The 13,564-nt window shown below is 37.7% G+C and overlaps 1 protein-coding gene across 1 annotated transcript; it reads right to left on the reverse strand.

Annotated features, from left to right (window-relative positions):
* Window positions 1-8,991: 8,991 nt before the first annotated feature.
* LOC115823724 (CMP-N-acetylneuraminate-beta-galactosamide-alpha-2,3-sialyltransferase 1-like) lies at window positions 8,992-12,199 on the reverse strand. The gene is made up of 6 exons (XM_030787750.1): window positions 11,951-12,199; window positions 10,977-11,170; window positions 10,577-10,756; window positions 9,832-9,877; window positions 9,448-9,567; window positions 8,992-9,156 (listed from the first exon to the last, which is right to left on the reverse strand). The coding sequence occupies exons 1-6, from the start codon at window positions 12,197-12,199 to the stop codon at window positions 8,992-8,994; spliced, it is 954 nt and encodes a 317-aa protein (XP_030643610.1).
* Window positions 12,200-13,564: the final 1,365 nt, after the last annotated feature.

Raw genomic sequence — 13,564 nt, forward strand, 5'->3', positions numbered from 1 at the left:
TGTCTGTTCCCTGACCTATACGAAAATGTAGAAACACTCAGAGAATTTGTTCTGGTAACCTAATGAACATAGGTATAGTCACATTTCCACAATCTGAAGCTATCTCAGATCATTATATTATCTCATTCAAAATGTGGCTTAGTAATTTTATATATGCACCTTGCCACACTATGGTAATAAACGTACGTTTACACCAGCTACTACGCAGAACTTTATGAATAATCTCCCAGAGTTATCAACTTTAATTGGATCACTGTCACACCCCACAGAACCTGATCAGGCAGCTGAATCTATAGAGTCAACATTCCGCAACACCTTTGATAATGTGGCCCTACTTAAAAAGAAAACAATCAGAGAGAAAAAACTAGCTCCCTGATATAATGAGCACACTCACTGATGTTGTTCGGGAAGATGGAAACTTTTACAGGAACACAGACTCAAAAAAGAGGGGTCAAGATGTCAGAAATGCTAAGCAAATTCATTTTCTCGAAAAGTATGTGCTTGTTTGTTTGCTTGACAGTGTAAAAAATGATATGCTGGAACTACTCAAAAAAAGTGAGGGAACTATATTACATGCAATAATGTTATGGAAATGTTTAGTTTTGATTTTTTTTTAAGTAAATACACTAAAAATAAATCATTTTAAATGACCCAATTTATTTCAGTCATTTTTTAATGTGTCCCTTAAAAGAATAGTGTAAAATCTATTAATTAAAGTACCTACAAAATGAGCCAAGCAAGTATTCTTGACTTCGGTGTATAAGTGTTTACACGATTTAATGAAATTATCTGAACCGCTATTGTCCACGAGACCTTAGCCATGAAACAGGTACTCATTGCTGAAAATACTTTCACTCTCAACTTGACAAAGTACTGAGTAGCAGTGGCTAGTCAAACACCATTTTCTTGTTACTTCAACCTGTGTTCTTGGGTGGAAGTGAGATTCTGAGTCATTATCTCATAGATGGTAGCTTCACACCACTGGCACTGCACCAAATGCAAAGTAGTTATAATGGCGACTGTGGTGACCATTCTCTTTTTTAAAAACTCTTTTCAATCATTGCAGAAAGTTTGCTGGGTTGAATGTAAGCGGAGGTGCCCCATAATGCACCGCCACGCTGACCTTGGACGTTGTCGGAAATCCAAAATTTTAAAACTTATAGTGATTTAAGAGTTATAATAATTTAATAATCTGGTGTTCATATTGCTTAATACAAAGTGATTAGAAATTCATTTAGTTTACATAACTCAAAATTTGATTTCTATGTTATAACAACTAAAATCTTTAAATCAGTAGAATTTATAATGACATTTTAAGTTTTACACAACTTAATAGAATTAAGTCATTTAAACCTGTCTGCCACATTCACAGAACAAGTGGTGGATAATATTATTTCTAGAACTTACTTCAGACAAAACCTTCCAAGACGTCTCTTACAAAGTCCACGTCCCACAGAAAAAGAAATGTCACCAATCGTGATGTCCAATTAAAATGAGCAAGTCAGTTCCCATTTAAAAACTAAATATTGTGCAGAATGTATAAAAACTTTTACAAAATTTTCTCTCGGCATCTCTTTCTTGCAAACCATCCCTGATTTTTTTTTTTTTTTGTAAAACACAAAGTCACAATTTTATTTTTTAAGAAAGCATAGAGTTATTATGGGTTTGTTAAGATTTTTAATGAAATCTACTCACCTGCGGGATTCATTTTTTATGGGGGTATGGGGGTATATGGTTGTGGAAATCTGCTGAATGGTCAGGGAAATTTTTGATTGTATGTTTAGATTAGAGAAATAGATAAAGGCGTAACACCCGTATTTTGAACATTTCTGCAATGACTCTTAACGCAATAGTGACATTGTTCAGAAAGGTGGGAGCTTAATGCAATCATCTGGGATGAACCGGGGAAAAAATACACAATGTTGACATTTTCAGATGTAAAAGATGTTTCAGAAAGTGTTGTGTTTGAATAAATAAATCATTCACGAAAGAAAAAGCTGAATATTTGACAAGACCCCTCAACCATGCTAACCTTAATGATACTAATCTAGTTGTAACGACCTTGCCTCCTCCCTCACCGGTTTCACCCATTCTGTTCTCAGCGTCGCTGGTTTACTAATCACCGGTCTGATCACCCTCATCCTGCGCACCTGCTTTCACTTTGGTTTTCCCTGATAACACTCGCTATTTAAACCCCTCCGCTGGATCAGTCAGAGCGAAGTCTACACCTCCCCTGTGTTTTCTGGGCCGCTTACTTGAGAGATTCCGTTGAGTGTGTGTTTATATTTCTCGTATCATTTAATTGTTTTTTGGCCTCCTGTTGTTCTAGTTTTCTTGTTATTTGTTCCTCAGTCCCCTGCTAACCCTGTTGGTGTTCTGTTCCCTGGTATAGCATATTATTACATCTGTCATTAAAAGTCTTGTTCAACTGCACTTGTGTCCAGTACAGTGGTCCTTCCTGACACTAGTCTAGTCTATAAGGGGATGTAATTTAGCCGAATGAATCACTGAGTGAAGCGCTGACTGTATTTGCATGTTTGTTGTTTAGTGCTGATTTAATGTTGCAGTAAATAATGAATGTGTCTGTATAAATCTGTCAGAGTAAAAGTAGCAATTTACTTTTGAAAATGTAATGAAGTAAGAATTAAAGTTGACAGAAAGATTACAGAAACATTTATACTTGAGCACTCAAGTAAAATATAAATATTCCCAAAATATACTTGAGAGAGAGAGAGAGAGAGAGAGCCATGGCCTGACTGACAGCTGAGGATATGAATGAGTACTTCTTTGGACTGTATCAGAGTACAGTGCATGACTCAAAAACATGTTCCTTTAGATCCTTTGCATTATCTAACATAAAAGGTCACATTTACAAAGACCTCAATACTTGCTTTGACATTGAAGCTGGTCAATAAGGGATCAGTTTATCGCCACAGGATCCTTTACTCATTACCCAACAGGGGTGGTGTAGTCCAGGTTGGCCATGTGACTCTTCAGTACTGGCTCCAAGTGATCATAAATACTACTGAAAGAAAATAAACATCAGAGAAGATGTGTTGCCTTCCGTGTAATAAACGAAACTAACTAACTAAACAAATAAATAATATAAAAAGACAGAGAAATACATCACATCTAATCCAGGAAAGAAAAGAATGCACTGTGAATATATAATAATTAAGAAATTAAAACACTCATGGAGGATGTTCAAACTGCAATCATCTAAATTAACAAAAGACAGGTCATGGGGGGGGTCATTTACAATGTCTGTTTTTGTGTTTTTAAGGTTTTGGATTGTAATAAAGTCACCCGCTGAATTGCAGCCACGAAACTTCGCATCATGTGACTTTTCAAACAGAATGCTTTTCTTTGTTATCTATCTGTCAAATGCCAACATATCTCGTTTAAATCAGCTGGCAGAATGCCAGATTTTTTAGAAACTGGAAACATGTAATGTGTTTTGCATGGGATCATGGTTGCATTAAGGTCACATCGCCAGACAATTTATGAATCTACTTGTAATGTTAAAAATAAATACAAAATATAATTGCGTGGACTTTTCACTGCTGAGTAAAGCTATTCGACTGTTGATTCAGGCTGATAAAGCGAGGGGCACGGTTGATGCCCCGAAACCATGGTAACCGTGACGGCACTAATCTAGTGTAGTCTATGGGGGGTTTTAGCTGAATGAATCACTGAGTGAAGCGCTGCCTGTATTTGCATGTTTGTTGTTTAGTGCTGATTTAATGTTGCAGTAAGTAATGAAAGTGTCTGTGTAAATCTATTTGGTTAAGTTGCCATTTACTTTTGAAAACATAATGAAGTAAAAATGAAAGTTGACATTAACATTACAGAAGCATTTATACTCAAGTGCTAAAGTAATATCAATTGCCAAAAAGAAGAAAAATATTCCTAAAACATACTTAAGGGAGAGAGAGAGAGAGAGAGAGAGAGAGAGAGAGAGCCTGACTGACAGTCGGGGACGTGAGCATTTCATTGAACTGTATCAATGCTTGCCAAAAACATTGCTTTTGACATTCTTGTAGTGGCCATTAACGTGGCAGTTACTTGGAAAGCAGGAAACATTTACTGTTGACAAGACTTGGGCAGGAGAAGTCAGGGATGATAAGGGATCTGGCACGAAACCAGTTCCTACTCTGCACAAGTCAGACTTTTGTAAATTGTGCGTGCTATTAAAGTCTGAAAATGTGCCACAAACATCAGAGCTGTGGAAAATATGAACATTGAAAATAGTATTCATTGAGTATCCTATTTGTCATTAGTCACTGAGGACCCTCTCAGCAAATACATACTCAGACACACTATCATATACAGATGTTAGAGGTGTTCTTGGCAGTCCCCTAAATTATATTTAATAAGTGAGTGAATGAATAAGTAAATATTAAAATATTGCCTCCACACAAAAAGTAACATAGAAACAATCCTAAAACACATGTATCCTGGGTGAGGAAACCCCCAAAGTTCTGTCTACTTACTCAAAGTCCTGTAGCAGTTAATATATCTTCATAAGCTGAGTATTTAAAAAGTTGCAGTTCCTTAATATCAATACAGAGTTAATGATGTGTTTTGAGTTGCAGTCCGAAATAATAAATAATGATTTTTGTTCACTTTGGATGTCAGTTGGATTAAGCTAAAAGTCAATGAGAGTTTGTATTACTGTGATTGGTCAATGGGAGGGAAATGAATTAATCAGGTCAAGTCCAGGGAGCAAAGAGACAGATGCGAGGAGAGATATGGAGATAGATGCTAAAAAGTTCAGAGAGTGAGTCACTCATCGAAACTTTATTTATTTAGTCAGTGTTCACTCATTCTAGCCAGTTTATTTAGTCTAGGTACATTAGGCATTTAGGTACAGTATTTTCAAATTTTGAACACAAATTTGAACACTCATTTGGTTAGGGGTTGTGTACCTATATTGTATTTTATTTCACTATTTTATTTCGCTATTCCAATTCCAATGTCCAGTGCTGTGTTGCATACAAAACAGAGACCAATCTGTCAGAGAATAATCTAAACAAAACTAATCTTTACTCGTTTAAGTAAAGAATATATATATATATATATAGAGAGAGAGAGAGAGAGAGAGAGAGAGAGAGAGAGAGAGAGAGAGAGAGAGAGATTTTTGCATTTTATTACAGTGTCTGCCTGTATTCATTTACAGGCCTAAAAAGGTTGGATTTTACTAAACCATAAGTTCAGGGTAACACTTTAACTCCTGGTAATCTTGAGAACCCAATCGGCCCATCTTTCTAACTTCATTCTATATGAGGCGTACATAATACAGACTAGGGGCACTACACACACTTAAAAGAGAGAGAGCAAACAATAGACTGACTGACAGCTGGGGACATGAATAAGCACTTCTTTGGACTGTATCAGAGTTCAGTGCATGACTCAAGAAACGTCCCTCTAGATTCTTTGCTTTATCTAAGAAAAGGTCACGTTGACAGAGACCTCAATAATTACTTTGACATTAGGTTGGTTTTCTCTGCTTATGAGGGTGGTGAATCCAATGCGTCCAAACAAAGACCAAACCAGTACAGAGACTGACTGGCCAACAATTAAATAAAGAATGTTGAATTAATGAACTGAGGAATAGGTCTCAAGATGGTCTCATGAGCAGACAAATAAATTTGCTCTATTAGAAAACAGATCAATCACTCAGAGCTTCTGGACTGTTGAGGGCACCTTTTTTTGGAAAGGACTCTTTGACTGTCGATAGTTAGTCTATAGGATGTGATGAGGGCACCTCACTTCAGGCATTCAGTTAAATGACATTAAACAGCTGGGAGAAGAAGTATAACAAGAAGGGGAAGAAGAAGTACATGTTAGAAGTATATGCTTGAAATGTAAAATGTGTAGATTACGGATCAGATCAAATTCAGCAGTGGTACCACAAAAACATTGCTTTTTGACATTCTTGTAATGGCCATTAAAACCTGAACCTTACTTAAATCGAACTAAATATGACTGTCCTCCAAAAAATGAAAACCGAAACATAAATAAATGAAGCAAATACAGCTCCTTTCGCAAATTTAAACCATTTGTCAAATTTTCTTATATACTGAAACAGACCATGGTTTCATGGTTTGAATTAAGGGGGGGGGGGGGGGGGTCTGAACCCCCTAATTAAGACTTGAAGCCCCCCCAAAAGAGGCAAAAAAAACAACAGTTCAGGGGTGACAAAACATTTATATATCCTATGCTATATAGCCCTGGAGAAAAAGTTGACCCCCCAGTTGTCATTGTATAATTTGCACTCCGAAACAGACATAAAATGCAGTCTTCAGCAGTATTTATTACCCCGGAATTTGGAGCCATCTTTTTTCTAATGCATGAGATGAGTCATGTGAAGGCACATATAGCTGTTATGATATGGTTGACTCCATTTGAATACCAAAAAAAGTGGTACAGAGAACACAGGAATCCATAGGTTTAGCAAACACTGCAAAATAGTGATGTGGTCATATGAGTAATCCTTCATGCTGTTCTCTACGGCACGTCAAAGGAAACCTGCATGAGTGCTATTTTCCATTGGTTAAGGGTTCTGATGCTTCCCCTGTGATGTGGTTGATTGATCTTTGAATTTTATTGATCACTGTATGCTAGCTAACTATAGTAATCATTACTGTAACCAGCTGTAATACTGGTGGTGTCATGAATGGACAGGGAGACCAGATGAATGTGCTGAGCAACAGGGTTGATGTGTAACAGAACTCAGGTCAAACAGGTCAGAGGGCAGAAAACCAGCACAGAGTACAGGAGGTTATGCTAAATCACTGTCAATGAACAGGCAATGCGGCAAAGTTCCAATACATAAAAGATTGCAGGAGTTTCAGAGACAAGGCAAAGGCTCATTCATGGGAGCATTGGCAAGGAAATAATTGCAACAACTCAGGGTAGCAAGAGATCCAGTGATTAGTACGCTGGGGAGGCTGAGTGCTGATAAGATGAGTCTGATAGGGAGTGTGTTGGGGGTGTGACAAGTGCAGCAGTCCCATACACAATGACTTATCAGTTGATCTGGTGAGAGTGCAGTCCGTTTGGAAAACATAGTGATAAAGTTCAGGGCTGTTTGTTTTAGGTGCTGGCTGATGGTCTCATGCCTGGTGTTACATGCGGTGCACTGTGTGTTTTATTTGTGTGCCTTGTTTCGTTTGCGTCTCTCTCTCTCTCTCTCTCTCTCTCTCTCTCTCTCTCTCTCTCCTGACTCAGGTACCCAGCTGTGGTGGGATGGAAATACCATCTGGCCTGGTGTTGTGCCCCGCCGCTCCCTCTCCCGTTCGACCAATCAGGGAGGGAGTGCCCCTCGAGTTGTAGCCAACCGGACGCGGAGCGCCAACATTTAAAGAGGATAGATGTGCTGTGTGTTAGATTTCGGTCTGGTTGCTTGCATTTTTGCCTTTCGTGTGTTTTCGGCTAATAACAAACTTGCCATTCTGTGTTCAACGCTGAATTTCCGTTTATTGACTTTGTTTGTGAATTGCGCTCTGGCTTTGGTGTTTTGGTTTTCGCGGGGAGAAGGACAGGTAAGGAAGGGGATCCCCGCGGTAGTGATCACGCTGTATAGGGTTAGGTTAGATGCGCGTGCCACTCTTGTATTTCTGTTACTGGTTAGTTAGTGTTGTCAGGTTTCCTTTGGCTCTGCCACCTTTTTGTTTTGTAGTTCAGTGTGTTTTTCGGTGTAGACATTTAGGGTGGTTTTCGTTTTACTAGTTTCATTTCTTTGGCACCGTCTGGCGTCCTCTCCCACCTTCGTGTACTTTTGTGTGTGTTTGTAAATATTTTGTAAATATCACTTTGTAAATATTCCAAATATATCGTGCACTTTCTTTTACACTAATTCCCCGTGTCCCTGTTTCCCTCTCCCATCACACCGTCCCAAAACCAGCACAGGTGGTAGGTTCCTTTATGCTACGTCCCCCCTACATACCCCTAGACACCACACTCCACCGGGGACGTAACACCTGGAGAAGACTTGCTCTCATTTATCTGAAAACATCACTTTAGCAGTATATTACTCGTAGGTAGCAATTCACACAGGGTGTCCATAATTTTAAAAGCTTCTGTTAAAGACTCTGACAGGTTTTTTGAAATATTATATGACATTATATCGATCTATAGAACAAGTTCCTGTCAATTTGAAAACTTGAAAAATATTTTTTAAACCAATGTGAAAATAAAAAAGGACAATTTATTAGGATTAAAAAGTGCAAATTAAATTCATTCATGTAATGTTTTGGTCAACATAATGGGCACCAAACACACACACGCGCACGCACGCACACACACACACACACATACACACACACACTGATGTGGCCATTCTAAATAAAGTGTTCTTGATCACCACTAATACAGCATTCAAAAATTAAATCGATCATCACTAATATCTTTATTAGTTTAATATTGTGTGAAGGAACAGCAATGGCAAAAGAGACAAGAAGATCTTAAAAGACATTATTATAAAAATGCACAGGTTTCTGTCATTTATGTCTGTCCAATTAGTGACTTAATACTAGAAACACATATGATTTGATTTGATTTACAAAGAACCCACAAATCCATTAACACACCAAGAAAAATATGATCTATTCTTTGGACTGTTGTAGTCTCTAAAGGGAAGAATGTCATGCCTATTTGCAAATACAAACAGGTTCAACCACAAGTAAGAACAAGTTTTTCCCCCTTGAGAGCAACTTTACATCTTTATTCACATACACACACAACCACAAACCACACACACACACACACACACACATCATTTCTGCTGTTTGTTTTAAATGTACACTGTGTGCAAACAACAATAATAATAAAAGTATTCTATATGAACGCATCTCATTCATATTAAACATCCCATTAGTGTAAACACAATTTAAAAGACCCTGTCAAATACAGCTTGGTTCAAGGAGTTTTCTTTTATATTTGCATCTGATCTTTTTTCAACCAGCGTAATGGAAACACCTCCGTTCATCACCAGCCTCTGAAAATCTGAATTTTCATTTTTGTTAAGAGCTGTACTGTGATCTCATTCTCGAAATTTCGACCATGTTCCTGTGCGCCAGCGTTATTTCGAACTTTTTCAAAATAATGATGCCAGTTTCCATTTTTATCAGCTCCAAACCCAAACACATTCACCTAAGACAAAGAGAGAAAAGCAATCAGGTTGTGTGGTTACAAAATCACCTTGACAAGACACATGTCACAAAAATAGCAATGAATATTCATGTAGGCCTGCTGTGTGTGAAAGAAATGAAATACACGTCGGTATTCTTTAACGATATTAAGCCGTCGTGTTAATTGTTGTCTTGGTGGTGGCATAACTTATAACATTTAGAAACACTTCAAAACAATTTTGGTTGGGTGGTTGGGTGGATGGGTGAATGGATTGCTTAATTAGCTAATTATTTGACTGAAAAATGGTTTTACTTCATCACAGACGTGCAGAGCCAACACCAGAACGAGGAAGCCAGTTGATGGATATCGACCATGTTTCTGCAGCCAGGACTCATAAACGTATTTCATAAAAGCAGGATGGAGCACCATCACCTTAAACATTTTTTAAATAAGTGGTACAGTATATAATAGTGATTAAGATTCAGTTTTAATTAAAGGTAAAAAGAAATAAAACGGTTAGTTTCTACTTCAGAAAACATTCTGAGCATGAAATGAACATGAAGATTTCCACAGGACAAATAAAAAATGAGGCCACTAATATTGTACAAACTGTCTCAAACTGTGAGCTAGTTTAAACCATCTTGTCTCTTTGATTTGATATTGTATAAATACAGTTTCTGATTTCTGCAGACTTACCTTGTTCTTATTAGCCTGTATTGTGGTTCTAACATTTTTGTATGTCCTGAGAATCAAAATAAAAAATGAATAAAGACATTAACACACTGCACTGAAATGTGTTGCAGTAGACTGAATTTCATTTAAGCAATGACATGACTGAAGAGTTTCAATTCTTTCAATTCTTTTTTTTTCAGTGCAATAAATTATGAAACAATTGTGAGAGGCAAGTTTTAAAACAGATTCACACAGGTCTAAATCTCAAATATGTATCCTGTGATGGCCTCCGCTCTGTACTTGTGTCGTGTGCAGGTTGGGTGTCAGAGTGGGAGGGCCATCCTGGTTGATATTGGGCACCCGGGTGTTCTGATGCCCAGGTGTATAAAAGCCTAAAGGGAACTGACGCCCCCCCCCCCCCCCCCCTTTCCTTCTAATCCTTTTCTGTCTCTGTCTTCCTCAGGCCTCCACCATTTGGTTCCTGAGGATTTTGGTTGCTGCATTACAACACTCCCACACTTCTCTAACACACATCCATACATTGCCTACACTACTGATACTGCTGACTACCAGTCTAATTGTTAAATTAAGGGTGTTTTTTCTTTTATAATAAATTTGCTTTGTCCCTAATGTGATCTGGGCATGGTCTGCCCTCCTTTTTGTCACCTCTTTTGAGCCGAGTCGTGACAATCCATAGGAAAAATACATACAAATAGAACGATCGTCTAGTCATCTTGATAACATTTGGTGATATCAAGTTTGTACTCACCGTTTGATGTCTTTAGTGGTAAAGGCACTGATGAGCCACTGAAGATCTAAAGTCTTAAAGGGAGCCAGCACTAAATGAGTGGAGTTATCCACATCCACTGCACTCTCAGGATAGATGACACGATGAGTAGTTTTGGTCCCCACGTCTGTCTCAAAGCCCTTAGTCGGCCCCTTATTCATTCTTAAATCAAAAACAAAACAAAACAAAAACCTGACCGTATCGTTTTGGAGCTTACATTGCGGCTTACTGCGACCATATTGCTCAGCACAGGCATCTAGTTTCCTTGAGTTTAAATTGACATGTAGAATTCTGAAACGGTCTCTTTCATGGTTAAGGGGCTTCAATTAAGGTATTTTTTTCTTTTTAAGAATATCCCCGGCCTTAAGCCAGGACCTCATACCTGAAGACAAAATCATGAATGTCTATGAGCTTTCCATAGTGAGATCCCAGGAGATTTCCTGAATTCCCCACAACAGCACAGGTCCTACAAAGATCAGGCTCTGTGTCCATGACTTGTGGATTGTCTGGAAAGATTTTGAATAGTTTCTCAATCACTGCTGTGTAGTTGGCTCTGTGTGATGCAAACTGCAGGCTCTGGCCACAGAAGACAGAAGGAGGTAGTGATAAGGATGATTAAATTCTAGCTACTGAACTATCTGCACTTTAAGAGCAATTGGGTTGACTGCAAATTCCTAGATCAAGATTTATTTTGAGAAATACTATTTGTTTGACTTGGCAATGTGATGAACGATTACATAATAATATGGATATTTACTTAGTGTTGTGAATATTGCTCATAAAACATGCATTTTAACCCTCATGAAGTTGACGTCATTGCCGACGGTGATAAGAGGCGTACCATAATTATGCAGGAATAATTCCACCCTTAAAACACAGTTGTGAGAGGCAGTAATAACTAGATGAAAGTACGGACTTGGGGCTTTCCTGCGGTGCTTATTCACTTTGTGGGACCAACCAGAGGCAGAGTTATTATACTGTGAATGTTAGTTAAAATTATTGCTGGGAATAAAATCTTCATTTAACTCCTGTTAAATTTTTCATTGTATCCCTTTTTTTGTTCTAGAGATATGCAGAGAAAAACATGCCTGTGTTTCCCATAAAGACTTTTTCAATTCTAAAGGTGAGTTTTTTCATTTTTTCTCTTAAAAAGAAAAAATCGACACCGTGCATGCAGGGGGAAATCCATTCTTTATGTTCTTGATAAAGGTAAAACTAAATCTATGGCAAAACGGCAGAGACAAAAAGACGTCAGACTCCAAAGGGTTAAAACTGAATTTTAAATGATGGTTTACAATGATGTAATCATGACATTTATAATGCAGGCAGCAGGTTCCTGAAATGTAGTTAGCCTACCTGCCACCAACTATAAACCTCTTTGCTGAGTGCACTATTGCTCCTGGTCAGCAGTGGTTCAATGAATTGCTTGTATCGCTGAGTGAACCAGGGGTCATCATCCTCATTACTCGTGCAGAAACTGCATGCACATTGTTTATTTCTTTGCAAAGACTCAAAATAAATGAAGTTATTGTTCCCACATGTGTACAAGAATGTGGCAAAGGCAACTGCAAGTGACATAAAAATGACTCTACGCCTACGGATCATGTTCCTGTTGTTGGATGGACACTGTATCACCAGAACTGGTTTAATATCAAATGGATATCTTTGTGATGTCTCTGTTGAAGAGGAAAAAACACATGAACATTGTTGCACTCTGACTTTTTAGCCTGCATGAATAAGATAAAGAATGAGACAACTCTGGAAAAACCTGTTCTACTCCTTGTTGGAAAATAGAGCGTAAGTTATGTTGATGAGAGTTATGTTGATGTTCTGTTAAAACAGAACATAATTTCAACCACCCATTTTACCCCTAAACTAAATTTGGCATTGATTCCAATGGACATGGTGTGAATTTAAGTCAGTGTAAAGTTCTCTCCCTCTCTCTCTCTCTCTCTCTCTCTCTCTTTCACACAGTATAAAATTAGATGTTTTGCCGTAATAGCTTACTGTTGAAACACTCTTTGAAGTTGCCTACCTGGATTAAGTTGGTTGTCAGAATAGAATTTACCCTTCATCTAAATGTAGCTTTGGACCTTCAAAAATATTATGTTGTAAGCAAATGTTCAGCCCATTCAACTTCAGTTCAGCTGGAATAGATATGTGTTGATTTTCTTTACTCAGCATCACAAGTGTAAAGCCAACAAATTAACTGTTGTTGTTTCCAAGGGTAACATTTGCATATGTAATGCATATTGAAGTTATTTTACATCCACTGGCACATACAGTGTTATAACTGCCCAAGACAAGATGCTGTTTCAGGGATTTTCATTACACTCAGCACTGGGGTGAAATTACTTAATACAGATTAACTATGCAATGAACTAATACTGCATGTCTTTTGATTTTTTAAAATATTTTTGTACTTTCTATAATATTGTTTGGTTAATTTAGTGTGACTGCCCCCCCCACCCTAAACACACAAAACAAGATAAACGTGTTGCAATAAAATATTACCTAAGGTTAATTGTTATGTACATTTCTTGTCTGCAAAAGAGAATGTAATAAATACACACATGGTTTGAATTAATATCTGATTTCATGACTTACCACTCAGTCTCAGCTATCTGTTAATGATGCATATTTAAACTCAAACACAGTTTACTTCTCGAAAGCTACCAGTGCATTGGATGAAAAGTGACAGGAGTATGAGGCTCTCTGTTAATAGAAAAAAAAATTAGTATTCATGAGAATGACCAAAGATAAATGCCAATAGGGCAGTGTGGGCCAAGCATGGGTGTCACAAAAAGTGTGGGTTGGGCCATAGAAGAATTTTAGTCACTATGTCTGCAGTCATGCAAATTTAAACAATGGTTGATTAACCAGTTTAAGTACACATATACTCACTGGATTAGGGTCTTTCCCAACCCACTCTTTGCTAATTAACATTAATCTGGCCCTTTTGAACATTGC

The sequence above is a fragment of the Chanos chanos genome, chromosome 11 (assembly GCF_902362185.1).
Source record: "Chanos chanos chromosome 11, fChaCha1.1, whole genome shotgun sequence".
NCBI classification, from domain to species: Eukaryota; Metazoa; Chordata; class Actinopteri; order Gonorynchiformes; family Chanidae; genus Chanos; species Chanos chanos.

What these genes read in the sequence shown, in the direction of transcription:
- LOC115823724 (XM_030787750.1), bottom strand. Translation starts at nt 12,199, where the DNA reads ATGATCCGTAGGCGTAGAGTCATTTTTATGTCACTTGCAGTTGCCTTT. An exon ending in ATTCATGATTTTGTCTTCAG is followed by an intron (nt 10,757 to 10,976) that starts GTATGAGGTCCT and finishes TTTTGATTTAAG; the next exon opens with AATGAATAAGGGGCCGACTA. An exon ending in CTCTGCACGTCTGTGATGAA is followed by an intron (nt 9,157 to 9,447) that starts GTAAAACCATTT and finishes TCTTTGTCTTAG; the next exon opens with GTGAATGTGTTTGGGTTTGG.